Source organism: Metarhizium acridum (assembly GCF_019434415.1).
Source record: "Metarhizium acridum strain ARSEF 324 chromosome Unknown scaffold_141, whole genome shotgun sequence".
Lineage (NCBI taxonomy): Eukaryota > Fungi > Ascomycota > Sordariomycetes > Hypocreales > Clavicipitaceae > Metarhizium > Metarhizium acridum.
The window spans coordinates 1,772,553-1,799,330 of record NW_027094020.1 but is presented as its reverse complement, the minus strand read 5'-3'; the positions used below and the strand labels follow the sequence as shown (position 1 = coordinate 1,799,330).

At 50.8% G+C, this 26,778-nt stretch overlaps 11 protein-coding genes across 13 annotated transcripts; 3 read left to right on the top strand and 8 right to left on the bottom strand.

Moving 5' to 3' along the window:
• Positions 1-7: 7 nt before the first annotated feature.
• J3458_009192 (uncharacterized protein) lies at positions 8-2,941 on the bottom strand. 3 transcript variants are annotated; one of them, XM_007815738.2, is made up of 4 exons: positions 2,531-2,941; positions 1,694-2,416; positions 853-1,620; positions 8-752 (listed from the first exon to the last, which is right to left on the bottom strand). In XM_007815738.2, the coding sequence occupies exons 1-4, from the start codon at positions 2,588-2,590 to the stop codon at positions 381-383; spliced, it is 1,923 nt and encodes a 640-aa protein (XP_007813929.1). In that variant the 5' UTR covers positions 2,591-2,941; the 3' UTR covers positions 8-380. The 3 variants fall into 3 exon arrangements, with proteins under 3 accessions (XP_007813929.1, XP_065975422.1, XP_065975421.1); XM_066119626.1 differs by having other exon boundaries at positions 1,694-2,941; XM_066119625.1 differs by having other exon boundaries at positions 8-1,620; positions 1,694-2,923.
• A 4,702-nt stretch (positions 2,942-7,643) lies between these two features.
• J3458_009191 (uncharacterized protein) lies at positions 7,644-10,436 on the bottom strand. The gene is made up of 5 exons (XM_066119624.1): positions 9,847-10,436; positions 9,651-9,766; positions 9,413-9,583; positions 9,194-9,325; positions 7,644-9,064 (listed from the first exon to the last, which is right to left on the bottom strand). The coding sequence occupies exons 1-5, from the start codon at positions 10,092-10,094 to the stop codon at positions 8,589-8,591; spliced, it is 1,143 nt and encodes a 380-aa protein (XP_065975420.1). The 5' UTR covers positions 10,095-10,436; the 3' UTR covers positions 7,644-8,588.
• Positions 10,437-10,853: 417 nt separating this feature from the next.
• J3458_009190 (uncharacterized protein) lies at positions 10,854-11,237 on the bottom strand (the record flags this gene model as incomplete). Its single annotated transcript, XM_066119623.1, has 1 exon — positions 10,854-11,237. One exon carries the CDS (start codon positions 11,235-11,237, stop codon positions 10,854-10,856), a length of 384 nt encoding a protein of 127 aa, XP_065975419.1.
• Positions 11,238-11,467: 230 nt separating this feature from the next.
• J3458_009189 (uncharacterized protein) lies at positions 11,468-11,831 on the bottom strand (the record flags this gene model as incomplete). The annotated part of the gene is made up of 2 exons (XM_066119622.1): positions 11,468-11,562; positions 11,660-11,831. 2 exons carry the CDS (start codon positions 11,829-11,831, stop codon positions 11,468-11,470), a joined length of 267 nt encoding a protein of 88 aa, XP_065975418.1.
• Positions 11,832-12,037: 206 nt separating this feature from the next.
• Positions 12,038-12,719, bottom strand: J3458_009188 (uncharacterized protein; the record flags this gene model as incomplete). Its single annotated transcript, XM_066119621.1, has 3 exons — positions 12,038-12,347; positions 12,399-12,460; positions 12,528-12,719. The coding sequence occupies 3 exons, from the start codon at positions 12,717-12,719 to the stop codon at positions 12,038-12,040; spliced, it is 564 nt and encodes a 187-aa protein (XP_065975417.1).
• Positions 12,720-13,575: 856 nt separating this feature from the next.
• On the bottom strand, positions 13,576-15,264 carry J3458_009187 (uncharacterized protein; the record flags this gene model as incomplete). Its single annotated transcript, XM_066119620.1, has 3 exons — positions 13,576-14,119; positions 14,173-14,406; positions 14,459-15,264. The coding sequence occupies 3 exons, from the start codon at positions 15,262-15,264 to the stop codon at positions 13,576-13,578; spliced, it is 1,584 nt and encodes a 527-aa protein (XP_065975416.1).
• Positions 15,265-16,706: 1,442 nt separating this feature from the next.
• Positions 16,707-17,117, top strand: J3458_009186 (uncharacterized protein; the record flags this gene model as incomplete). Its single annotated transcript, XM_066119619.1, has 1 exon — positions 16,707-17,117. The coding sequence occupies one exon, from the start codon at positions 16,707-16,709 to the stop codon at positions 17,115-17,117; it is 411 nt and encodes a 136-aa protein (XP_065975415.1).
• An 858-nt stretch (positions 17,118-17,975) lies between these two features.
• Positions 17,976-18,503, top strand: J3458_009185 (uncharacterized protein; the record flags this gene model as incomplete). Its single annotated transcript, XM_066119618.1, has 3 exons — positions 17,976-17,999; positions 18,055-18,152; positions 18,224-18,503. The coding sequence occupies 3 exons, from the start codon at positions 17,976-17,978 to the stop codon at positions 18,501-18,503; spliced, it is 402 nt and encodes a 133-aa protein (XP_065975414.1).
• Positions 18,504-18,732: 229 nt separating this feature from the next.
• On the bottom strand, positions 18,733-19,703 carry COQ4_1 (Ubiquinone biosynthesis protein; the record flags this gene model as incomplete). Its single annotated transcript, XM_007815743.2, has 2 exons — positions 19,441-19,703; positions 18,733-19,379 (listed from the first exon to the last, which is right to left on the bottom strand). The coding sequence occupies exons 1-2, from the start codon at positions 19,658-19,660 to the stop codon at positions 18,733-18,735; spliced, it is 867 nt and encodes a 288-aa protein (XP_007813934.2). The 5' UTR covers positions 19,661-19,703.
• A 389-nt stretch (positions 19,704-20,092) lies between these two features.
• J3458_009183 (uncharacterized protein) lies at positions 20,093-20,416 on the bottom strand (the record flags this gene model as incomplete). The annotated part of the gene is made up of 1 exon (XM_066119617.1): positions 20,093-20,416. One exon carries the CDS (start codon positions 20,414-20,416, stop codon positions 20,093-20,095), a length of 324 nt encoding a protein of 107 aa, XP_065975413.1.
• Positions 20,417-25,163: 4,747 nt separating this feature from the next.
• J3458_009182 (uncharacterized protein) lies at positions 25,164-26,598 on the top strand (the record flags this gene model as incomplete). Its single annotated transcript, XM_007815744.2, has 2 exons — positions 25,164-25,550; positions 25,600-26,598. The coding sequence occupies exons 1-2, from the start codon at positions 25,197-25,199 to the stop codon at positions 26,596-26,598; spliced, it is 1,353 nt and encodes a 450-aa protein (XP_007813935.2). The 5' UTR covers positions 25,164-25,196.
• Positions 26,599-26,778: the final 180 nt, after the last annotated feature.

Below are 26,778 nucleotides of genomic sequence, written 5' to 3'. Positions count from 1 at the left end.
TCAAAGTCATTACTGTATAGTTGTATGGCCGGCTTCGTCAATTCCTTGGTACTTTTGAATATTTGATATACCGGTCATGATTCAACGCTAGTATTGATGTCAGTAACTGCGAGGTGTATGAAACGCAAGCCGAAATTTGGCGAGAGACATCGCTTGTCTTTCACCGAACGAGTAGTAGAACTAGAAAAACCGTAACCCTCCTTCCAGGGTACTTCCATCCATCTTCTCAATCCTCGCCACATCTAGGACAATTGATTCCTTTCGGCATCCCGATGCATAACGCCGGCATCGCCCAGAAACATATTGCGGTCTGTTCCATCTGCTCCGCAAACTTGCAACGCTCTGTTACTCCTACTACCGTTACGCACCATATCGGTGCACTATAATTGCAGCCACGTCTTTACTGTCCAGTCGTCAAGCTTCCCGGATTTCTCCACAGCTTTTGTTACTAGTTCTTCCGTTTGACGCTTAAGCATCTGCTTACGGATGGCTTCCTGATTCGGCAAGGCATCCGCCGAAGCGCCAGGAGCTGACGGCATCTCGGGCATCCCAGGTATTGATGTCCTCGGATTCGACATGCCAGGTAAACCCGGTGGCATAGCACCTCCAGCCGTCGATTCGCCTGGTATTGGAGGAGAGGCGCCGCTAGCTGCTGTGCCAGCCATAATAGCTGCAATGTCAGCTGGTATCTCGTGAGGATTGTTCTTCAGGCGGTCCCTGAGAATTAGCATAGATGGTACCCGCACGTTTAACTTTTATTGGGAGTCAGTATACGAGTGCTACAACACATCATTGTGCCTCGAGAGGTGCCAACGTAGTGGGAGTCCTGATGCGCCAGCTAGTTTTACGTACCTGAGACAGCAAGTTGCCATATCTGACACCAAGAGTGTTGCCAATAGACTTTAGGCGTCCCTTTACCCAAACCCTCTGAGAGTCTGTGAGATAGTCCTGGCCCTGAATACAAGCCAACGGCCAGAGTAAGAAATAGCCGGCTAAGCCTTTCTCCGATGTGTCTTCTCCGCAACCAAACACGGAATGCGTCGCGTTACTTCGCAAGTCCTTACGCTTTGAGAAGAGCCCCATTTGATAAGGCACCGAGGCAATGATATCCGAGATTGCCTCAACGCAAATTCTGACTGTCGTCGCGTATTCTGAAGTCGTACGATAATCAGCTGGAAAGTTGATCCATGCTGTGCAGCGTATCGTGAGTGACGCCAGTACGATACGCATACAACGCATAACATTCCAGAAATTCACAACCCATAAATCGGCGTAGGTGTCGATACGACCGGGGAAGACCTCGGCCTTGGAATAATCGCACTTTGGATTGTACGGCTCCCATGCAACTGTTCTCCACATATATTGCTCTGGCAGTTCCCCAAGCCAGGTGACGATTTCCTTGTCCAGTGACTTGCAATTTTGTATCGTGTCTTTCATCAACTCCATATTTTCAGGCGACCGAGTCACTGTGGCGAGAAGGGCATTGACCTCGCTCTTAAGCTCTCCCACACGACTGCTGAGTTGCTGGAACTGCATGCTATACTCGTTACTAACCGGATCGGTGACCCACCAGTCTACATCAAGTGTTGGTGGTTTCCCGGTACTAAGGGAATGAATAATCTAGTCACGACCCATTAGACTTGCTTTAAGCAGGAGCGTGGCGGGAACAGAGACGGGCGACACTAGTACTTACCATCTGGGTTCGGACAGCAATGAATAGATCCATGCCGATTTTGCTCCGCAGTTGCTCCTGACCCCTGGACTTGACGAGCTGAATAGCACCTTCGATGTGGGAGCTCCATGCTAGCATTCCAAGTGTCTTTGCAGTGATATTCTCAAAAAGCCCAAGCAGCAAAATGGCAGCCAGAGTGTCATCTCGTTTCGTCAAGACTGGGTCCTTCAAAGCTGTGAAGGTACAAGCCAAAGCCTTCGTGTAGCAACCCAAGGCTGCTCGGTCAAAATCATTCCCAGTTCCAACACGGTTGTTGAGAGACGCTAGAGAACATGCTTTGAACGCATAGAGAAAGTGCTGCGATGGTTGTGGTGTTTTTAATAGCGGGAGTACGAATTCCAAGAATCCACGACTAGTTGCTAAGCCTTGTTGAGGAATCAAAACATAGTTGGAAATGAAGTGACAGGACGCAAGCTCGTCTACAGCTAGCGGTGGCGGAGCTTTAATCGACTTGTCGCCAGACGAGCGTGGAGAAGGCGTGTCAGTGCTTTCCAAAGATAATCCATTGCTTCTTTCTGACTTGGGTGCGAGTGGTTTTGTTGCTGATTGCTGAGGTTTGTCCGGCACTTGTGAGCTTGCACTACCTCCCTCGGAAGTCGGATGAGATTTGTTGACGTCTCGATACCCAGGGCAAACGCGTCTGGCCTTTGCGCACTGCTTGCAAGTCGGTTTTGTTTCGTCACACTGTATCATGAACCAGTTAACAAGCTTTCCGAGCGTAATGACAGCAAACCGCCCATTGGTTCATTCCATGACTGTACAAGCAGAAGAGTTGAGTATCCATGGACAATTATGTACCTTAATTCTGCGAATCCTGCACATTTGGCAGCCCCGCGAAGGCTTGCCACCGTACACCATGGTTGCGGTTCATCCAATGTCTATTTTCTGATGAAATAACAGCATGATGAAGAAAGCGCGTACGTGAGCTTCTAGAAAGAGGCGGGCCACATTCCATGATAAAGAATTTCGGAGGCTTGCTGGCATGGGCCACTAATTATCAGTTCGCCGATGTCAATAATCATGGACCATGGCGTTTTCTCCACAGTGTCTGGGCCTCCACAGCATGTCCGGGGCTGTAGGGAACCGTTTCCGTAGCGTTATACCGAGTTGAAGACTCCCAGAGGGTTCCAAAGCCAATGGCTACACTACAGTAATTATATCAGAATATCGCATTAGATTGTCATGTACGGGGAACGGGGTCCTCGGTACGTAATGAGCTACGCCAATGGCAAGGTGGTCGGTCAGGCTGCAGGCTCAGCTGCAAAGGGTGGTGATTTTCCTGTCATCGCCGGTTGTGGGGCACTGGAGAAAACAAAGTGGCTAGCCGCTTAGTCGCTGACGAATCTTGTTTATTAGCAGGATGGCGGAATCAAGAATTTTTGCCGGAGAAGGGAGTCTTCAGAGCCTTGTAGAGCTGGATGAGCTTGTTGAATACACCACGCGGTCGGCAGCGCACGTTTTCCGTGGTCAAGTTTGCCGATGACTACTGACTAACTTGGGTAGCCGGGCTAGTCCACGCCGCTTCCCAAACCACGATCAAACAAGGATGGTCTGAGGGTTTCATGAAGGCGATGGGCAATAATATGGTGATGCAGGTTTGTTCCGAGGACCCCAACCAGCTCGTCCAGCGGTCCTTGTGTCTCACAGCGCAAGCAGAACCAAAATGGGCATCTCCTGTAGCTCTGGGAGTCGATTACAAGTTGGTGCATTCTGTGCCGTGCCCTTGCAGGTGGTGGTATTGCGACACGGGCATGAAGTACTTATTGGATGGTGTTGGGACGTGACATTACCTTCGGGAAGTTTGGATCATGTAAAGTTTGTGCCGGGGACTTCTTGTCCTGCAGGAGCGCATCATTTTGCCGGTCAAGTGCTCTTTCTTTTTGTGTCGTCAAGCTGTCCGCTCTTGCCATTTGATTACTTGGGGCCAACGATTTGAGAACGGCTCAATGGTGGTAGGTAGTACTACGCAGGTGGGCAATGTTTGAGGTCACTACCACCAGTCGTCTCAAAAATTCAGGGACGAAGCTCCCATCTCTCCGTGGTGTCATTGCTGCGCACCCATTGGAGTGCCCTGGATAATGATACATGTCGGTTTGTGCCTGGATCTTGCTTCGTAAGTCTCGTTTTTTGCATGGTTGTCACATTTCACATGAGAGCTCCTGGCTTCTTCAGGCAGGCAGAACCGAGCATCCTCTACGGAGCAGCGAGCGCTGTTCTCTGCCCGGCCATGGACCTTTGCGCTGATTCTTGGTCGTACTCTAGATTGATTTTGATTACGCACTCACCCTCAAATTGAAATCTATTCAACATACGCACTGCAGCTCGGCCTAGAGGCTTAGACCCTGGCCCCTGAGGCTTGGCCATTTCGTCACGCAAGCTGACAGCGCCTCATCAGCAACACCACATGTACGGAAAATTCCGCACCAAGATGCCGTGTTTCGACTCCGAGCCGTCTCTCCACACCGGTGGCTTTTTAGTTTGGTCCGGCTGCCGTTGCCGCATGTGATGATCGACCGGCAGTGCTGAGGAAGGGTGGGAAGGATGCTTCGGCCAACGTCCCCCAGTAGGCTACCGGGTGCTGGGTGATAACCATCACAACAAAAAACCGGCGGGAGTAGCGCTTGGGTCTCATTTCGGCTTCGGGAGTTACCTTGCTAGCAAACGCTAGAAGGGGTCGCGTCGTCATTGGGCCTCGGCCCGTCAACGTTCCCCGCGTTAAATGTTGGAAAATCCGTTGTCTGGACTCAGGCGACCAGAGATATCCTCCGAGATTTCTATGCAACCGATACCCAGAAGCATCCTCATGCCTCGCAAGGCGACGCTCAGACCGTGCCGTTCACCATTCTGCCTACGGAGTAGCAAAAGTCAAATTTTGTCCAAAAGACGATTTTAACATTATAACTGGATTCTTGTCTCACACTCCCTGCAGAACTATCTCCATCATGTCATTGTGGCGTTGCTCCTCTTTTACTAGCACCAGCGTCTGAGTCGTGGCAAGTGCAGCTACTCAATCCAATCCGGCCGGCTCATGGGTACTCTGTACTCCGTAAACTGCTGCGAAACCCCTTGAATGCAATCACGCCGTGAGTTGCCGGAGTTTACGGATGCCAATGCCACATAAGACGCCCCCAAGAATTCATGTCAATAATATCAGCAAAAAGCATTCCTCTAAATAAAAGACCCCGGTACGTCTCTGTGCGTTGAAGAGCCCTGGTCCAAGTCTGACATGACATGAAAGCTTGGCATGGCTGCAACAACGCCGTCTTACAGCTAGAGGTAACAACCCAGGAACATGATCGCCCAAAGACAAAGGCAATTTCGTCAACCAGCAACCGCACCAAACTTGCTCGTTGTTGAAAGAGATTGTCAGGGAGGCCTGCTTTATCAAAGGAAGAGAGACCTATATTTATTGCTTTAGTTGTGGAGCCATTCACTGAAGCGTGAATGGTTGCCGTCCGGCCCCAGGATGGCACGTTGAACGAAGATGCTAAGTTACATAATACCTAGGTACCTAGGTGGTTAAGGGACAAATGCGACGCTCACAATTGTTGAACTGTGACCTTGGTCCAGAGATACGTATGGTCGAGGATCACCTCCAAGAGATGAAATCAGCAAACAACGTCCTGCGTAGGCTCCCTCCGGACTATCTTGTAAGCTGATGTAAACTAGGCTGCCTGAACATCGGCAAGCTCTATATCCAGCTTCTCCGTGTGCTATGTACTCGATCGCTGCATTTTCTTCTATGAATATGACTACGATCCAATGTGTGTATTTCGAGGACAAGGGGCCCTAGTTACAATGAGTCACGATGCCTTGGCTTTGCGGGTATAGAATATCTATGTTTATGCACGCGGATATATGAACTATGTGTTGGTTTCGCTGGGCTCCGGGAAATGTTTCGCTCTTCAATTATGGCGGCACCCGTAGCGTTGCCTGTTGATACTGCTGAGATGCTGACACACTGACAGAACAAGTGACGCGACACTTACACTAGAGTATTCTGATCAAAACATGGCAAGTTCATGACCGTGGTCCCCAGCATGATGGACTGGGTTAGGATATCGAATGAGCGACGTCAACGAATTTCGCTAGCAGACAACTCAATTAGAGAATTTGTCAGCCAGTTCTCTGTAAGTATGGTATATTATTTCTATCTCAACTCTTAGTTATTTATATTGATTGCTTTATACAAAGCTGACTGAAATGTACAGCTAAACAAACAAAGCGCTTGATAAATTCACAATGACCAGGCTCAGACCATGTTTCTCGATGACACAGCGTAAACCAACCGGCCCATAGACATTCGAGTTATCATCCGCCCAGAGCAGCTGCAAGGCTCATTGAACAACTTGCAGATGCCGCATTTGGTACCTGCTATTCTTGAGACCATCAATGAGTCCTTCACGCTGTTGTATATCCTCCATGCAAGAGCCTGCAATGACAATCGCCCATAGAAGATTTGTCGAGCATGGCGAGTCCTGCAGGTATGTCGCCAGGCGAATTATGCTGTCAATCCTTTGCTGAACCTCCTTTCTGAGACCGTCATCAGGAGCCGACGAACCAAGCAACGACAGCGCGATATAAATGTATAATGACTGGTGTAGGCATTCTGCTACTTTTCTCTTCTTCTCCCAGTTAAAAATGCGGGCCTCGAGGTTTGCCGTGTCTCTATCCGAGGCTACCTTGGCCACGCGTTAATGCGCTTCACCAAAGCTTCTTTGGCTATATTTAAGTCTTTGGACGGAGGATCTGCTCCCTGTCCTCCCTCCGCAAGACGAGGGCAGTATAAATTCTTCATCTCGGGTATAAGTTGAAACAGCGAATAGCTCCCTGCAAAGACGGCGCTGAACAGACACCGCGATGCCTTTTCACCGTACGAAGGCTAAGTAAACTGCTCGCCAGGGGTTGGCCTGGCTCAACGGAGGGAAGCATCGTGTCACAGAGGAAAATACGCAAGTGTTTCATGCGCTAGGCTTTGGGCCTCGGACAATTCTCTAGCTGAGGCAGTCGTCGCAACAACTTTCCCTGAGCTGCGGGTTATGCCTCGGTGTCCCTGGAGCAGGTTCCGAGCCGCATTGAGGTGCAGAAACAGAGTTTCCGCAGGCGAACATAAAGAGCCTAGAAAATTGGGGTTGGTGTTGTCAATTCCTTGGGCTACTCCGTAGATACACGAGCTACCGGGATTCGAGCTAGGGGCTTACCTCGTATTTACAGAGCAGGGCCATTACCAGAGGAAGAATGTCAGCAGGATATATGCTGCCGGAAGGCGACGTCTGCACCCGTGCAAAACTTGAGCGTAATGCCGTCGGGTAGCTAACTGGATATCAATCGATTCGGCAAGCCTGTAGGTGAGACGAGAGCCGCTGACAGCGAGTATGCCATGAAAGAGCAACGGGTTCGTCAGCGCCAGCGGTAGTAAGCATATTGTGAATGGGTTTGGAGACAGCATACTGGCAAAGACCATGGTAGCCGTGTCTGTCAAGTAGTGTTGGAGGAGTAGATGCTATCGCGAGGTCAGACTTGTCCCTGTCTCCATGGGAAGCAAGGAAATTTCGTTCAAGTGCAACGGAGCCTGATGCTCTTCCGTCTGGGACGTTCGATCGCCATGTCCCCAACTCTGCCGTCGTTTCTCCCTTTCCCGACATTGCGTCTTTGGAGGCTCAACAACCTTGGGCCAGCAGCAATCCAGCCCGTTTCTCACACAGCCAGCACAGCGAGGCCGGGACTCTTCGCACTTCCTCTTACGGCGACGACATGTCGTGCATCCGGTCTTTGTTCGTGCATGCCTGATTCGGCACTATGTGGGGAACTTGGCCGATCTGGTGTCCAAAGTCTCCGGAGGCCTCGGCGACCCCGGCCGGCGACGGACTCAACCCATACCGCCCATCTTGTTCAGATTTAGCACAGGAGTAAGATGCGGAGGAGCTTGGGTCCCGGAGTCGAGAGTAAGCTGCCCGGGGTGGAAAGCAGGTGAAGTAGAACGACGCGAGATCTGAGGGGGTGCGGCAACTGTTTTATCTTGCCGCGCTTGCTGTGGCTCAGAAACAAGGTTGCTGATGCACGTGAGCTGTTCTCATAGGGTGTAAGTGTGTCTGTCATTACTGCAGCCTGGGCTGAATCCATACTACATGGCGGTGCTTAGGCCCTTGTTATCCTTGGCCTAGGACGTGTGGAATGTGGCTCAAAAGGGTGTTTTGAGCTACGAGCACTGGGAGCGAGCGATTCGATTCGATAACATCGCGGCTAGATTTCAATATCTGTTGGCTTGTCATCTGGGAGATTGACTCAACCATCCATCTTCACTTTTCCAACAGGTACACCCTGGATCATTCCCAGAACACGTTATTTCCATATGGCAACAACCCAACTCAACAACTTGGACGTTGTAATCATTGCAGCTGGCCTAAGCGGTCTCCGAGCAGCAAGAGAAACACACGCCGCAGGCCTGAAATATGTTGTCCCGGAAGCAATGGATCGCGTGGGCGGCAAGACGCTCTCGGTTCCAGCATCATCCAAGGGCACCGGCGTTGTAGACCTGGGTGCGGCTTGGATCAAAGACACAAACCAGTCTGAAATGTATTCGCTAGCCTAGGAATTCAACTTCGATCTCGTCAAGCAACGAGATGAAGGGAACTCTGTGGTCAGAGCCCAGACGGCAAAATTGACAAGGTTCCCTACGGAATGCTGGCAAAAGTACGTTTGCATTACACAATTATATCAAGAAAAGCGGAGGCATTATCAAAACTGTTAAACCCAACCTTTGTGTGAAAGAGCCTAGCAAAAAGGATTTCAAGCGCGCCGAACCGCACCAAGACCAAGACGAGCCCATTCGAGAGAGATCCGGGAAAGCAAAATCTCACTGAATGTCCATTTTAATCACAGTCTTCCCGATGCTGCCTTTTCCCTGGAATGCAGTCATAGCGGCCTGCCTAACAGCCTCAATGTCCTCAAACTTGACCGTGAGTCCTACAACAGGCTTCAGCTTTCCGGCGGCGACGTGCTCACGCAGCGCATCTAGGTCCGCACTGCTGGGATCCAGAAGCATGTACTCGTAGTTGACTCGCCACCGCCTCGCGCGCCACTTGCGCAGCGAATCCAGCGCGTTCAGCACTGTTGAGGCCACCAACGGAATCTTGCCCGAGTTTGACGACGTGATGACGGCCGCGTCTTGCATCTGTTTGCCGGACGGGGTGGTGGAAATGGAAACGACGAGGCCTGTTTCCGGGACCATGCGGCTCAGGAACTCCATGGCCTGGCCGGTCGTGTCGAGCATGAAGTCTACCGACTTGGCGGGGATGCTGGTCGCAGGGTTTGCCTGGGTGTAATCGATGACTGTGCGAGTTGCCCGTCAGCAAGGGGGGCCCGTCGTGAGGCAAGGAATTTTGAAACCTGGGGGGGATTATAGAATCGACTCCCCCGGTAGATTGCTGGATATGTAGGTTGTCAAGAAAGGGCACATACTCTCGTCAACGACGCCTTGGCCAAGGAGCTCGGGGACTCTGGCCACCTTGGACGTCGACACGGTGGTAATGACCTTGCCTGCTCCAAACACGTTCTTGGCCAGTTGGCAGGCGTAGGAACCTGTTCCGCTCACTTTGAGGTGCAATCTCTGTTAGCCAATGCATTATGCTGGATTGCTTCGTGCTCGTCAGGATGGAGTGGGAGGAGGGAAATACGCACGGCCGGCAGGTACAAATACCGTCTTCCCGGCTAGCGAGCCGTTGTACTTCTTGAGAGCCTGGAGGGCCGTCATGGCAGCGAGAGGAAGCGATGCGGCGGCCTCAAAGGACAGGGATGTCGGCTTGAGAGCCGCGTAGCTCTCTGGGCATTTCGCAAACTGACTCCAGGATCCTGCATTTGCCAGAGTTGGTACTAACGCGACGGGATTATCCAAGTGAAGACGGGGGGCGCTCTGTACCTCGATGAGACTCAGGCAATCGGCTGTAGACGTCGTCGCCGACTTTGACTCGCGTGACGGTTTCCCCGACGGCCAGCACGACGCCGGCGCAGTCGTATCCGATCTTGTATGGAAAGCTATGCGGAACGTGTAAGCGACAGTTCGCCGTCACATGTGGTCACTGGGAAAGGGGTTCGAAGTGATGGATGCAACTCACGAGTCCTTGATGACCATCTTCATGGCGCCGGCGGCTTTCTTCACATCAATCGGGTTGATGCTGGCGGCATGAACCTGGATAACCACATCACTAGGATCGCTGACCTCGGGTCTGGGCAGAGACGATAGCTGGTACCCGGAAGGGTCCGAGTAGGCCGTCGTGATAATGGACTGCATCGTGGCCATGGCGAATGCGAAATGGCGATGTTTTGGATGCGCGGCCAAGGTGAGTGTTGAGAGCGGGCTCATCGGGGTTCTTTTTAGGTTTCGGTAGTTAGTTGGACGTCTGAGTGTGATGCCGCAAAAGTTGCAGGTCTATTTTGCGCGTGATTTTCTTTTTGTATAGCGATGGCAGGATTTCATTGCAATTCTCTTCCCTTTTTTGAGAATTTCATCGGTTTAGTCATCTGGATCTACGTATTAAGGTTCATTCCGGTGTTCATGTCTCGGTGCAACCATGATGCCGGCGAGGTCGAGCCCGCAACTACACAACAGGGCCGCCAGGCTGGATGGAATGGGGACAGGTTTGTATTTCGTGGGAACAGCTCGACAGGTCAGGTCGAGCCACGCCAGCGACTTTTGATTTGTCCGTGGACATGAGGCGCCGGGGCAGATCAAGGGTCGGAGTTTTGTAATTTCACCGTTATCATCGGAGTACGGAGCATTGAATGGCAGATCGGGAGGGAAAAAAAAACAGGGAAAACGAAAAGAAAGAAGAATAAAACCAAGTCCGCACCCTAAACTCCGCAGTCCGCAGTTGATCGAGTTTGCCGACCGCCGCAACCTGGTTCCAGACCTGGCCCTGCCGAGATTGAAAGCTGGTTTCGATATTTGTTCTAGGGAATCCGTCCTACATCCACCGCTCGAGTTTTGCTTTCGAGCATAGAGTGCATGGTACGACACTGGCCAGACATGTGTATGCAATGGTCAACCCTTCATCACGACGCATCTCACTGGGACTGGATAAAATTCTTCACTCAGTACATGCTGTTTTATTTGTCTTTTGTTTCAGCGTGGAGATGGCTGGATAAATGGGCCTTTCTTGACCATGAGTTTCCTTGAAACAGGTCTGCAAGGACCGCCGCGCCTATAGAATCGCATCGTGATTGCAGCTCCAAAGGGAATTACTGGGCGGCGGGCGTTGGAATTCCTGGTGGCCAAGTAGCGAGTGCCGCCGTCTCTGCCATGGACATGTGCTTTGGTTCCTCCATGAGGGTTGGAGGTGACTCTGAGCGTGCTCCATCTGTTGCCCAAAGTAGTAGTATTCTGACTTACCCCTTTCGAGATCTGAGTATAAGTAGTTACATCAAAGGATATCCCCAAGAGATCCAAAGGCAAGAAACATGATGGCCAAGTTGAAAGAGAGCCCAGATTCATACTGGCAATCCCCATGTTGCGTTACTAGAGCCAGGCTATGTAATTCCTAAATCGTGCTATTAAAGAAGCACGACAGTTATACTAGCAGCTGCACCTAGAAGCTGCTACTTGGCTGCAAAGTTGACCGGAGAGTAGATCATATATTACATACTAACTTTGAATCTCTGTAAATAGCAGAGTATGTGCCAGATTCACTAGTTGACTTAGTCCTAATGTCCCCATAGTAGACGTGAGCGCATCTGGCCCTATGACTTGGCATTCAACACTTTGTGTACCTCGGAAGCAATATTGTATTCCACCAGCTGTTTCAACGGCTTCGTCATGACGTTTGGGAACCACCCTCCGCTGTGTCAGTGTCTCAACAGGATCCAATCACTAAAAAAAGGGAAAATAGAGGACCGGGGGGTAATGTGACAAATACTCGGCGGCATGCTTACCCATCATCCACATAAAGGCGTACATTATGTACTCCTCGACGGCCGTCTTGTCACGCTTGCGGTCCTGCCACTGCTGAGCGTGATCGAGAATCTTGTTTACGTGAGGCTGGCGGAGATCCATGTATTGTTTCGCTTGCCGCCCTGATGACCCCTTTGTAGTCCGTGGGATCATGCCCATGAGACCCATAGGCTTTAGCCAAGTGGTGACTGAGAAAGAGAGTGAAGCACTCGACGTCTTCTAGCGCTTGGGAGCAGCCTTGGCCAGAGGTAGGCGGCAGCGCATGCGCAGCATCCCCTACCAAGACGACGCCGTCCCGCTCCCATGTTGGCAGCGGAGGCACGATCCACGTAGGGTACATGCTCGTCACCTTGGAAGTCTCAAGGAACTTTGCATATAACAGGATCTTTCCAGTCCTTGTGGCGTTCGCGCAGCTGTTTCAGTATGTCCTCCTTGTCCACCGACTTTGGGTCGGGACACTCGTCGACAGAATATGTTGACCACCAACCGACGCTCTCACCTGGTGGAGAGACATGATAAGGAGAGTCGCGATGGGGTGCATCAAGTGCGCTCTCTGCGATGAAGTACCCAAAGAAACCGTTGCCGCCCATGACAAAATTCATCGATCCAATCTCAACGTCACTTTTGACGAGTGAGTAAGGAATGAAGCCACCAACTCCGCAAAGGCCCCTGCAACACTGTCAGATGCTGGTTTTCAACTCGGGGACGTGAAACACTCACTCATAATGCGGGGGGAATGGATCCGTGCTTTCACCCGGAAATAGTGCCTTCTTGGCCAGGCCCTTGAGCCCATCGGCGCCGATGAGCTAGATCTGCCTCCACAGAAGGACTCCCATCGACGAAACTCACCACGTTGAGCCCATCAGACCTTGCGACCACTTCAGAAACTCTCTTTGTGACAATAACGTCGTCCGGGACCCTCTTGCGAAGCTCTCGCCACAGCGCATGACGACTACAGGCAACGGTATTCATGGTCCCTTGTCCCTTTCCATCCAAAGCTGGCTTACCGGCCGGTTGCATTCCGTGCCAGAACTTTTCCATTTTTGCTCTTCATGTTCATCGTGGCACAGCTATATCCGCCGCGGACGATTTCACGCAGCATGTCCTCATCCAGCCGCTTGATGACGTTGAGTCCATTGGCGGCAACCCCCAGACCGCCGCCTACAATGAGAGTTGAAGAATGGGTTGGGCCATTGCCGCGATCATCAGAAGGTAGTGTCGATACTCGTGTCGTACGCTTCGTAGATTGTGATTTTGTGCGCTTCTCCAGACGGTGGTTTGGGAAGATGCTTCCGCAGTTCAAGGTAGATTGTGCAGCCTGAGATTCCCGCTCCGATAATGATAATCCTCATGTTTGTGATGTTGGTCAAAGTGGGTTAAGTGTGAGAAAAGAGGTGATTGTTCGTCATCTAGCTTTCTGGAACCATAAAAGAGACGTCCCGTCATATTTTATACTTTTTTGTTAAGCCATCATGTTCTGTATGTAAAGAAACCAAAAAAAACATAACTGGTTGAATGACTTCGATCAAATGTTCCCAATTTGGTCTGGGAGCTGATGAGGCGTCAAGTGGCTGACAGCTGCAAACCCGCCAACTGCGAAACACACGCGGCAAGTACGTATCCTTCAATTCAGGAATGCCACCTCGGACTTCTGAGGATTGCCGAGCTAACCCATTCAATTTCAGTGTGCAGTTTTCGGAAATATTTGCGACGAGACAACCAGACGTAACCTTGTGGGGTATCACGGCTGTGTCAAACACGAAAAGATGGCATCTGTCGCTTGCTGTCATTGATTGTGCTATGTGATGACTTCGTACGACACGTAGTGCACTGGACTGTTCTTCTTCTTCTGCCCTCCTCCTGTGACCACCATAATCGTGCGGTTGTGACGACAAGTTTAATCTCGCTTGAGTCCAACTTTCCCCGTCTTTCGTAGACCGGCTGCTCCCCATAAGGTGCAGACCATCATGAGGCCAAACATTGTCCAAAAGCTTGCCCTGAGCCCCTCCATCACAGCCATTGGCATGCTCTTGCTGCTGTTGTCCTTGGTCACAACCGTTGATACAATTTGCATTATGCCCAAGACGAGCGCCTGGCCAAATTGAGATGCGGTATTAAACACGGCACCGGCCAGTGCTTGCGTGTCATCAGGGAAGTTATCTGAGATGATGATAAGACCTACTGTGAAGAGTACATCGGTGCTCACTGGCGCCAGCAGCTGGGCTATGAAGGCATTGGTCCAATAAGGGGATTCCACCTTGATCGCGGCCATTAGGAGAGGAGAGATTGAACAGATGACGGATGACCCTGTCACAATCCACAGAGCTGGGACTCTGTCAACAAATAGGCCTGTAGTGAAGTTTAGAATGACCCCAACGATTAGACTGGGCATGATTCTGAGGCCAGTTTGCAGAGCAGAGGCGTGCTGGACCTCCTGGAAACTGGAATCCTTGTTAGTAAATAAATATTGGCTAGTTACGGTCTCCGAGCTTACAACAGACTGGCGAACAACTCCATGGATGTTGTTACACCGAACGAAAGGGCCACAGTACCACAAATGCTGGAAAATGCAGTATTCTTCCATAGCGAGTTGGGAATTAATGCTGGTTTGCCTAGCCGGACTTGGCGATGAACCCAGCCAACAAACAGCGGCAACAAAGTTCCAATCAAGCAAACGAAAACAATACTTTCCGGGTTTCGGATCCTGTTAAGATTTACACTAATAGTCCTTCAAAGACTGTAAGCTTGAGGTAAAATGACGTAAAAAGGCATAAACTTACGCAAACAGGTAGGACAGCAACGCCATGAAGGTCGATGCGAGCAATGCGCCAACCCAGTCTACTCTCTCCTTAAAATTACGCAAAGTGCCTCGAAACGTTCTTTCGTAGTGGGACTTTGGCAACGCCCAGGTGGCAACAGCAGAAAGGACAAGAGTCAAAGAACCGTAAATGTACCAGCCGGCTCTCCAGCCAAGGAGATCTTGAAGAACGCCCCCGAGAACAAGGCCAAACGAGAAGCCCAAGGGCTGGCTAAGACCAAGGCAGGAGAAGGCAAAGTTCCGTGGTCTTCCACGAGGAAGGGTGCTCGTGACAATGGCGACAGACGACGCAAGATGCATGGCATAGCCAACGCCCTGCAAGGCTCGCATCACAACCAGCTGAGGACCTGTTTTACATGCACCGGCGGCGAGTATGAAGGCGCCGGTCACTATACCACCGGCAAGATTAACCGTTCGTGGGCCAATCGAGTCGGCCACAGAGCCAGCAAGTAAGATGGTGGAGGCATTGGCCAAGTTTGAGACCGAAGTTGGCCAAAATGCCAACGACGGATCTAGCTTGATAGCGGCAGTAATGGTAGGTAAGCTGACCACGACAAGACCATTGACAGCACTGGAAGCGAAGTTGACACCGGATAGTTGTGTAATCACAGCCACCTTGCGGAACAGAGGCATTTGAGGAGCTTCGTCAAACGAATCACTGGGCTGACTGGCGCTGCTGGTTTCCGACAGTTGCCGCTGAGTAGTATCACCAGTGTTGAGCGTCACAGATGGCGCCAAGGCCACTTGCGTTTGAGTACAGGCTGCCATGATAATCGGCTCATCAACGTCATATGGCTTCAAACTGTCTTCTTTGACTAGTAAAATAATCTGTCGTTTACACAACGTCCATAAAGCGTATGTCGGTCAACGAGGGACCGACCCCCATATATTGCCCCAATCATGCTTGGCACGACATTCATTGTCTGGGCTGGAAATTCCAGTTAAAACCGAGAAAGTCCTCCAACTCAACAAGGTGACAAGCGACCCACTCCAAAGGCGTGATTGCTCCTCGGAACTCGATGCTTGTTCTCGTCTGCTGGCGGGAGTTTCTTCCGATTTCCTAGTCACTTGATGGCAACTAGTAGGTCAGCCATCTCGGCGACTTCTGACACATTTTCGTCCCTGCATCGTCGCGACTGAAGTCTTTTCCTGGCAGATCTGCATGGTTTTAGTTTATCGCATGACCGAAGAGTGGGCGACAGGGCTCGATACAGTTGTGTGATTGTAGGGACAGAAATAGAAACTCCTGAATAGGAAAAAAAAAAGCTATTAAAGCGAACCTCGCGTCTTCCTGCAAGCCATCTGCGGCTCTGGCTGTGCTGTTTGGCTGCGGTCAAGTGGCCAGGGCTGTGATCGACCTGTGATGGTTTGTGCTGGGCAAATCAGAGGCTGTGCTTTGCAGAATTTATGGGGCTACTCTGAGTAGGAACTGCTGGCTCCTGATTGGCCCACGTGATGGCGATTCTTCAAGGAGCCGGAAAACTCCATCATTTCTCGGACCGCGATGATTCATCGCCTCACTGCCTTGCTATCCTCCCGCCATTGAGCTCAACTCGACATTCGACGCCAACTTGCGACCCGTCGACTAGACAGCCGACAAGACAACCCGTACCTCTTTCTTTTTGTATTGTCTAATGTGAGCGATAGCTGGGTACTTCTCCGGGACACCCGCTTTCGCCACAACTTCCCCTTGCGACTTTCGCGAGCTTCCCATAATAGCCTTCAAGGTGGCTGGACTAAGAAATTTGCGGTTATCCGCACGGATATCTCAGAAATACACATCATGTATCCGAGGTAGTCGCTGTGATGGCCGGGTGGCCAGGCGCCGTTACGGCACTGTTGCTTCGACTACCGATAGACACAAATCGCGCGAGCCCACGCCTCCGAGCAGTACAGCAAACCCGCTACAACGGCCATGGTCGATCTCATCACAGCCGGAGCCATCAACAGCCAAGCCGCGTCCAACACCTCAGTTTTACGTGCCCTCTGTGCTGCTCCCCAGGGAAGCTGCGAACTCACCAACTGTGCACAAAATTCATATTTTGGGCGACGATGAAAGGTCCAAATTCATCGCCCATGCGTTATCAAGCGTATACGATTCCGTCGAACTGCTTGGGTGGAGAAGCAGTCCTTCCTCAAAATATCGCAACATCCAGAAAGTCCGTCCCAACAACCGACGGTCAGCTGCCAATGTCGAAGCCAACCTCGCTATGCCTCGGGCCATTACCCAGAGCGATGATTCGCGGATTGACCAGCTCGTGGTATCAGGCCGAGGTCAAGAAGCTGTAGAGGCTCTGCAGTCGGTGAAGAATCGAATTGATGGAAATACTACAGTCTGTTTGATGAATGATGGACTTGGTGTGCTCGAGGATGTGAGGAAGAAGATCTTTGAGGGAACGGATGCCGCACCAAACTTCTTGCTAGGCCACATGAGCCACCGCCTGGCGTTTAATCGAACATACGACGCAGTTACCCAGCTCAAGCAAGGCCAAACAAAGTTGACCTTTGCCGAGGCGCCTCGTATGCGCGTCAAAGATATGCACAAAGTCGAGTCGCGACCGAATTTTGTCAAGACATTAGAAGAAGCAAAGGACCTACATACGACACTGACTTCCGTTTGACCAGTGGCTCCGATTTAAACTGCCTACAGTCATCTTCGACTCTGTCGTTGAGCCTGTATGCGTGCTCCTGGAGATGCCATACCAAGGCTTGCTGCAAAATCCAGCGGCACAACGCATGATGCATGGTTTACTGGCCGAGATAATCCAAGTTCTCGAAAGTATGCCGGAACTAGAAGGATCCACAGTCATCAGAGACTATGTCCACAGTAAGGGCATTCGAAAGTTTATGTACAGCAGAATAATGGGGAAGCGATCACAGCCAAGCCAACTGGTTAGGCGAATTGAGAATGGATTACCAACAGATGTGGAGTATTTGAATGGATATTTCCTGCGTCGTGGCCAGAAGCTAGGATTGGACCTGCGCATGAATTTGATGATGCGCGACATGATCAAGGCGAAGCATTCTCAAGCAATCGAGCGACTCAACTCATTTATACCAGTGGAGGAGACGTCCATACCGAGCCATTCAGCATTTAGATATAGGACAATGCCACGGTGATGGCTGTACAATAGCTGTATTCTTTTGTTTTGTATTTCAGCATAGCATGGGCGTGTATAAAAGGTTTACATGGTTACATTTTCAATGGTCAAGTCTAGCTGAGTCTAGCCAACTCTGCCGTGACCTGTCAGCATGTCTTGCTCGAGGATACCCTATCAAACACAGGATCACCTACCCAACAGACTGATTAACAATATCAATGTTCACCCAGTCTCTGTTCATTTTGCGCTCCGTTGCGCTTCGTTCAACATTGTTTTTACCTGGCTCACGTGATGCCACTGAAGCTAGCTTAGCTGCCCCTCCAGCAGCGAGCTTGCCCCGCCGTTACCTGGAACCATCACCAATCTAAACAAGTCACCATGGACGACTCCGAACTCGAACAGGTAACTCTGCTTCGTACCCTTTTCCGTTGCAAGCCCATCTAACTAGCTGCGATAGATCAGAAGGGCTCGCCTCGAGCAGCTCAAGGCGCAGTCCGGCGCAAGCAGCGGTGGCCAACCATCCAACGGTGGCCAGGACCAAGAACGCCAAAAACAGCACGTCTTACACATCCCACACGTCCCCTCGACGACCAGTCCCAGCGTACTAACCCTCCTGGTGAATTCAGACAGCAAGAAGATGCTCGCCAGCACATTCTGAATCAGATTCTGCACCCCGAGGCCGCCGACCGCCTGGGCCGCATCAGGCTTGTGAAGGAGCAGCGTGCGACGGATATCGAGAACAGATTGATCACGCTGGCGCAGACGGGTCAGCTGAGGCAGAAGGTCACGGAGACGCAGCTGAAGGAGCTACTGAATGCGATGGCGGATAACAAGGAGGAGGAAAAGATTGTGGTGAGCAGACGGAAGGGCTGGGATGACGACGACGACGACCTGTTGGACTTGTAAAGGGGCAATGCACCGTGCGCGAGGTGAAACCCGGACTGGATTATAGTTACGATACCATGATTTTTGTGAATCAATTCGTCGATGCTGCGGCTGATTCGTACTGATTCTCTTGCGTAGATTGGTGCCACTGTGGTTTGGTTGATACAACGTGACAAGTACACGTCTATTTGAAACAAGCGCTTACTATGCAATATACTCCAACAAAAACGCAACTCTGAACATGATACACTTAAATTCCCTTGGCCTTGATCTCCTTCAGTCTCTTCTTCTCTTCTCTCGCGGCCTTTCGTATCGCCCTCAGATCAGGGGGCTGCTCAATGCCCAATTCCCTCCTCAGCTCCTCAACATCCCGCTCCAGCTGCTCTTCCCAAAACACATTAATCACCTCCTTGCTTCTGGATCCATTCCGCAACGCCCAGGGCAGGTAAATGTCCCAGAAGCGCCGTCTCTCCTGCGGCTTCATCGTCGCGGCGGCAAACATGCTCAAGCCCGGCATGGGCAGCAACGTGTTAGCCCATTCAAACGCCTTGAGAGCAACTTCGCCTTCGCGGACAATAGGTAGGCCGGTGATGGAGTGGTAAAAGTCGTGGCATTCGCGGTAGCGCTGCATGACGTATGCGCACTCCTCGTCGTCGATGTAGCGGGTTTCGGAGCGGGTGTCGGGCGATACGCCCTCGCGGTCGAGCCAGCCCACGTAGGTGCGGCCGACGGTGTTTTCGGGGAGGGAGCGGAGATATGACATGGAGAGGGTTTTGGATGTGATTCGGGGCCGGAGGCGGAGGATGCGGCGGCCGGTTGGGTCGGCAAGCATGGCGTCGCGGAGGCGGTAGATGAAGTATGGTGTTGAGGTGGATTCGCCCACTTGCGCGATGAGGTCTAGACATGTTAGATACAGAAGCTCGGGAGAGAAATTATGACGAATGGGTTGGTTGCATACCGGCACGGTAGGGATTGATCAATGCCATGGCACTGGACCCGATTGCCATACCGAGTCGCTCGAGCTTCGTGAGAGGTACATGGCCGGGATAGTTGGGCGGTGGTCGGTTCAGCACCGAGAACCGTCTGGAATTGGATTGCGAACAGCTTGCGCAGGTTAGAGCGCGGACAGCATGGCGAGCTGTCGTAGCTGGCTGAGCTCGCCGCAATGCCAGATCCATTTTATTGTCGAAATGGGAAGCTGGAGATTATACCAGCGCCAGAAGTTGTGAGATGGAAGTTCATGTGCATGAGATGTGGGTGCCTTGGTGGAACGATGATGGGACCCAGACGCTTTCCTATGTGGTGGGTCCAAGACCTTCCCTATGGTAACCTCCATCCTGAACACCAATTCCTGCAGATCTCTTGATACTTGTCATGCTTACGAGTAGGCAGCGCTGTAGAGTGTCTGAGCTCTCCATCTTGGGGTGAGTCTCTGAAGGGTGTTGTTACGGACCGGTCGGTGTTGTGGTGGTTGCACATGCTCGCAAAGCATCAGCCGATTCACGATGCAAACTCCAAGCCATGCGATTCAACGACTCTTCAATTTTCCGGTGGTTTGTTATTACCACCTACAAACTCTTCAGAAACAAGCTCGTGTATCGCTGGTTAGGTCATTCTGGGCCAGTCATCTTCATATTTCCGCGATTATGCATCAAGTCAATACCATTCGCAACCCTCGCTGAGGCAGAGACAATGCGATTCATCTCACAAACACCACGATTCCAGTTCCAAGAGGTTACTCGGAATTTGAAAATGAGGGGCGTGGGTATATCATAATGGAGAGAATCACGTGCCAGACTCTCTGTCAGGGATTGGCCCATCGTTCGCCGCAGTCCCAGGACGACATTCTCAAGTCTTCGATTGATGGTCCAGCAGCTTCGCAGCTTATCGCCCCCAAGTAACACCGGCGTGGCGAATGTATGCGGCGGGCCCATCTACGACCAGCGATTGCCTAGAGACTCTCTTTGGGGACCGTTTCCTCGATTGACGATTTCCACTCAAAACTCTGGGATGGACTTGGGGACACGACTCACAGTGGAACATTGCCTCCTGTTTTAGCCAAACCGGTTGCATTTTACCGTCGACCGTGGCCTAGTTCGACCTTTAATCATGGAGATTTGAGTAGCTCAAACATTATCGTCCAAGGCAATAAAATCGCTGGTGTTGTTGATCGGGAAACAACAGGCTGGATGCCACCATCCTGGGAATATACATCTGCCTGAAACGTCAATACTCAGAACCAGTTTTGGCAGAAGGAATTCGCAAAGTTTCTGACCCTTGTGCCGGCGGAGTTAGAAATGGAACGCATCAGAAGGGAGTATTTTGGAGGTTTCTAGGTTTTCTATTTTATTGGAGGAGCTGAGGCAACAAAGGGCATTGTCGACTCAAGTGAGGTAATTTTTAGCCCACAAAGGCTCACAGGAATGAAAAAAAAAAAACTGGCGAAAAGTCTTGGATTTTGCAGGAAGATATCGATAAGGAAGCCCGGATGAATTCAGTGACATGAAGTCACTAGTTGCTGCAAGAGTGGCAATGCCCCGCCGGCAAGGAAGGTATGTTGAAGTCACGAGCCTAAATACTCTTCTGGGATGGCTGTTGAAGCTAATATAGCTTAAAAAAAACATAAGAATACCCTCGCCTGCCCTGCATTGCCATATCCACGGCGAGGTTACATCTTTCATGGAACTACCTCACTCCCATCTAACGTGCTCCAAGTAGCTACCTTCATCTAGTCAAATTGACCTGGCTGCGCCTGGTCATGAAAATGGTGTTCAGACGCTTTCTGTTCAACATACCGCAGAGCAGTCTGAGATACTGTATCCCAGTCCAGTGAATCGCCAATTGCTTGGGAATTGTCACGACACATGAACCAACAGCCGTAACTACAACCCCAGGTATGCATGTCAGGTCGTACGAGGAAACTCAAAAGGAAGGTAAGCAGAAGAGAGAGGGGTCGAGTTTGTGAAATGAACAGTGAATACTGCAGCGTACACAGGAAACGGAGTGAGCCTGTACGTGTCAAGAGCTGCAGTTCAAATTTTTTCTTAGACCTTGGGGACAAATTTGCCATCTTGGCTTCATCATGAAGAAGCTACATACTACCGACAAATGAAGACGGTGACTGCTTCATTCCATGGGAGATGGGTGTATGGGAGTGTGCGGTAACACATCTCAGTAAAGCGTTCAGCTTTTGTTGACGATTCCGAGCCCGTCATGTTCATCCCATTTTACACAGGCAGTTAATCAGATAGTGTAAGCGATGAACTTACTTTGGGTTGCTTCTGGATACTAAAAGCTCAATCCAGTCTTCTCAAAGGTCCTCGATACACTGTGCAAGGACCCCATCTGTGCTCTGGGCGAAGCCAGTCAATATGCTATCTTTCGTAGCGAATCCTCCTCTGTGAATTCGCTGCGCTATTCTACAGATCTTGTTCTGCTACATCTGCGGGATTATGAAGACGCAGAAGGAGAGATGAACAGTTGGTCTCAAAACAGTTGGTCAAGTGCCCCTGAAGATTGCACATCATGGGTGTACTCTATGACGCTGGAGGTAGGGGCTGTCCATAACTAAACAAGAGAAGAAGACATGACGAGGGTATGAAGAAGTGCGCCGTGTCCGGTTTTAACTTGGAAAGCCAAAGACAGCAAAAGGACATTCAACACGTTACAAAGCGCTTATAGTGTTGAATGGCTCGTATTAGTTCCTCATATCTCTATGGGCAAATGCTTTTGGTTGTCCCATTTCATGGTGCTGGCGTTTCTTTGAGTTACGCAGGCTAGAAATACTGGCTCTTTCAACCGCTGGACGCACGACGATAATGATGAGGCTGACACTGGCGCTTCCACGGAGACTCCCATTTAATTTGCAAACAGGTCTGTTTCATGAAGCAGGCCAAGAACCGCGCAAAAGTACCATTTCATTTTGCCTTTACTGACTTGGACGCTGGGGACACAGATGACGACATTCGCCTGAGACGATCTGATACGGCCTGAACTGGCCACCCTTTGTGAGTGATGGGCTCTATGAGTGTCGCCGCTTTGTTATATTAGACATGCCTGACGCACCATTTCGCTCATATCTTTCATGGACTGGGATTCCGAGGACATGGATAACAAAGACGCTCCTGAGACGATCTGAGACGATCTGAAACGGCGACTCTGTGAATGAGAGAGGAAGGCACAGTACAAAGCCTTTTGAATCCCTGCCTTGCTATATTAAAACCAACGTCGGGACACATTTCTTGATCAAAAAAGACAAAGATTGATTACACCGCCCACCTACTGAGTTCCTTATATATATGGCGATGGAGCATAGCTTGACCAGTGGATTTCTTTTTCGATGCAAAAATGTCTTCTGCGCTCTTGGATGAGGTACGGTCAGGAAAATAGATCTCAATTTCATTCAAGGAAAGTACTCACAAAGACTAACAAGGCACACGATACCGACAGTGTCGGAGGGGGCATCCTCCTAAGTGACGACCAGTTGGGCGTTGTGCTCAATATCTTAAAGACGTCAACGCGATCGTCTAGCGACAGGCCAAGATGTTAAAGGGATCACAGTTATCTCGGCAGGAATATTCGTAGTGAACGAAAACCCCGAAATCGTCTTTAAGATTGAGAATTGTGGAAAAGACTTTAAACAGCGATGGAGAGACGTGAAGAAAGCAGCCACAATATGTGAAGAGAAGCAGCTGGATCTTCTCGTTTTACCAAGTCAAACCGTGTTCGAATTTGAGAGTGGAAAGGTCATAATTGCGGAAGAACGACTCCCCTTAACCCCCGATTGCTATCATCAAGGACGACTTTATCATTCTCTTGGCGATGACCTTACCCCTGCCATTTCACAACACACAACTTTCATTATTTGGAGCGGTTTTCGGGATGTTGTATTTCGGAATATTCCGGTCCTAGACCTCGAGGTTCGTGCTCCAGGTTCCCCACGTCGAATTGGACTGGTTGACGTCGAAAACTGCGGAACTCCGTTTCGTGGTAGAGGCGTGGATCTCAGTGTTGCAACGAGATTCACGCTCGATTTTGCATTTTTCGGGAACACTAGGAGGTTTGTCGGCCTCTTTGGATGCATCACACCAGCCCAATTCGACAGTGTGTGCGAGGCCGCTTCGGAGAACGGGCTTGACCTGAAGGAGCTCTTCCCTAACGAAATACACTCAGCGAAAAAAGAATGTGAAAAAAAATCCGAGAAGAGGGCACGGCTTGCAAAAGTAAGCAGCAACGTTGCTCTGTTTGATGATTTTGCGAGGCACATGATCGAGTTACTACCACAACAACCCATCCAGCCACCAGCCAAGATTGCGACATTTCCATTCCAGTCGGGCCCCCCCCTGCCCTTCGCTGCCCGGGCCTTCAGCTGCGAGGGCTTATCTGGATTGATTTTTGCCGACGTTCGAGACAAAATAGTGGCTTTTATAGTGCACCTTGCGCCTGACCTTGCGTCTGACCTTGCAGAGTACTCTGAAGTTCTTCGCCTTTTGTTCGCACGAGCGAGCAACTCTAAGACGTTTACCTTCCGAGCGAGGATTGAAACTATTTAATACGTCACTATATTTCAGTGAGAAAGGCCATTTGCCCCTGCAATATATTTATCAAAAATTCGGGCATTACAGAGCTACAATCGCCACTCCCTAAAGCCTTGATGTCAACGTGTCAGGGGCGGAAACAATGGCTGCAGATACCGGGCACCCAAGGGATTCATCATCACCTGAAGAAGTAGAATAGCAGCTGCAGGCAGGTAGCTTCCATCTACAGAAATGTGTCAACAGTCCAGCTACGTAGCTTGAATCGAGGACCAATTCTTGTATGCAATGACATCTATAGCTGCTGTCGTGGCACTGCGTCCATTCCGTTAATAAGTACCGTTCCCAAAACTATAATGATATATAATGTTAGTACTGCTCGTGAGATGCGGTCGGAAGCTTCACCTTGGGTTCCCCTAACAAAATCGCCTGTAGCTTGGGTCAATACCACCACCTAGCTCCAGCTCTTCGTCGTCGAGGTCCTGTCTTGCTGCGATTTCTTGTGCGTTGGGTATTTTATTATCCACAGGCCAGCCTAAAGTCATTACTGAAGGTGTCAGAATCCCATCTACGGTAACCGAAGCCGCGACCGCTTTAAATGGCACGAGATGAAGCTTGGCGTTGGGAGAGGGAGGCCGAGGGTTGTTGGTACTCTGAAGGACGCGCCGAATACTTTCTAGTCGGCATCGTCTCCATGAACAACGGACTTTCGCGAAACCGCATGACTTTTGCACTATACGCATTTGCGTTATCAAGTGAGCAATATTGGCAGAAAATGGTATCTGTCTCCTCGCTGATCAGCGACTCTTCTCCGTTATATAGACAAAAGCACAAGCAGTCGCACTACATCACTTCACAGTAATCCGACCTGCGTACCTAACAGATAATGATCATGGAGGAGTCGCTTACAGAGAAGCGGACAAGGTGCCCTCGACACTTCTGGACCATGGCGGGCACAGCTTTTTATGGTGTACCTCATTCGGAAACACGGCCACGACAACATTAATGCCATGAATTCTCCAGTTGGCTCTCTATCACGCGAAACAATGCGAGTTGCTACGTTGGATGCGGCACCAGTCGGCGTGTTGTTGCATCTTCCTGTGAGTTGTTTGCCTGGACTCTGGAGTAGATGATTTCGACTGGTTCCCCACTTCCACCTTTGCTCGATGCTCATGGAGTCATGGTGTGCTTCAACCTCACTTTGAGAGCTCACGCTAAGCGTTTCCAATTCTATACATCGCCCTCAAGTCTGCACAGCGCACATATCCCACAACCATGTTATATCCAGCCTCTTGAAGCCACCGGCTCACTCATGCCATTGCCCAAAACTCCTGCCGGAACATCCAACACTCCATACAAAAAAGAAGCAACCTCGACGCCATTGCCAAACGGGCACGGCTCACCATTACTCAAAATGGAGCAAATCGAGCGCCTGCTCACCTGGGCAGAGACCAAGGGCGTAGCCATCAACGGAATCGGCCCCAAACCGCTTCCCGGCCGTGGCATAGGTATCGTCGCAAATCGCGCCTTAAAGGTCTTTCACCTCCCCTACCCCCATCCAACTCTAGCTAAGCAATCCACAGACCGGCGAAGACATCCTCACAGTCCCGGTAAATATGCTCAGGACTCTAAAAAACACACCCCAACCCATCCTCCACAACCTCAAAGGGTCAACCGTCCACGCCATCCTCGCCACATCCCTCTGTCTAGAAACAGACCCCGAATTCGCCATATGGAGAGCCGTATTCCCCTCAGAAGACGACATCAGAACCTGCATGCCGCTGAGCTGGCCCTCCGAGCTGCAGCATCTCCTGCCTCCCAACGCAAAAGCTCTCCTTGCCAAGCAAAAGACCAAGTTCGACACGGACTGGGCTCTCGTCACGGCCGCGTACCCCTCCATATCCCGGACCCAATTCCTCTACTCGTGGCACCTAGTCAACAGCCGAACATTCTACCACGTCACCAGGGCGACCGAGAAGCTCCTCAAGGCAGACCACATGGTTCTCCAGCCCGTCGCGGACCTGTTCAACCATTCGCCCGACGGGTGCAAAGTTGCCTTTGACGACGCCTCATTCACCATAACCACGACGCATCCCGTCGAGGAGGGCGACGAGCTGTTTATCCGGTACGGCTCGCATTCCAACGATTTCTTGCTGGTAGAATACGGCTTCACGCTGCCGGGGTCCACGAACCCGTGGGACGAGATCTGCCTGGACGAGTACCTCTGTCCGCTGTTTACCAAGAGACAGAGAGCGGAGCTGGAAGACACGGGCTTCTGGGGCAGGTACATGCTCGACGCGGAAACGGCCTGCTACAGGACGCACACGGCGTTGCGTATGCTGTGCTGCTCGCATACCCAGTGGAGAGACGTACTCGACGGCCTGAGGGACGAGGATGTGGATCGAGACGCTGTCAACGACAAGTTGGTTCAGGTTTTGAGGGCGTGTGAGAAGGACGTGGGGAGAAAATTGACCGAGCTGGAGCGGTGTACCGCTGGGAATGAGGTTTCGAGGAGTACTTTGAGAGAGAGGTGGTTGCAGATGGGTGAATTGGTTACCGCCACCATAGTGAGACTGCAATAAAAATGCCCTATTTTTTTTTTGTCCCCGGTAGAGGACATCAACTGAAGACGTTCACACAGCTGGCATAAAGCCCAAATAGGCAGTGACAGATGTTGAATTTTTTTTTTCTTTTTTCCCTTTTGAATCCGAATAGATGCCATTAAAACAAACCCATCCAACGCTATTCGCGCCATTTCCGTA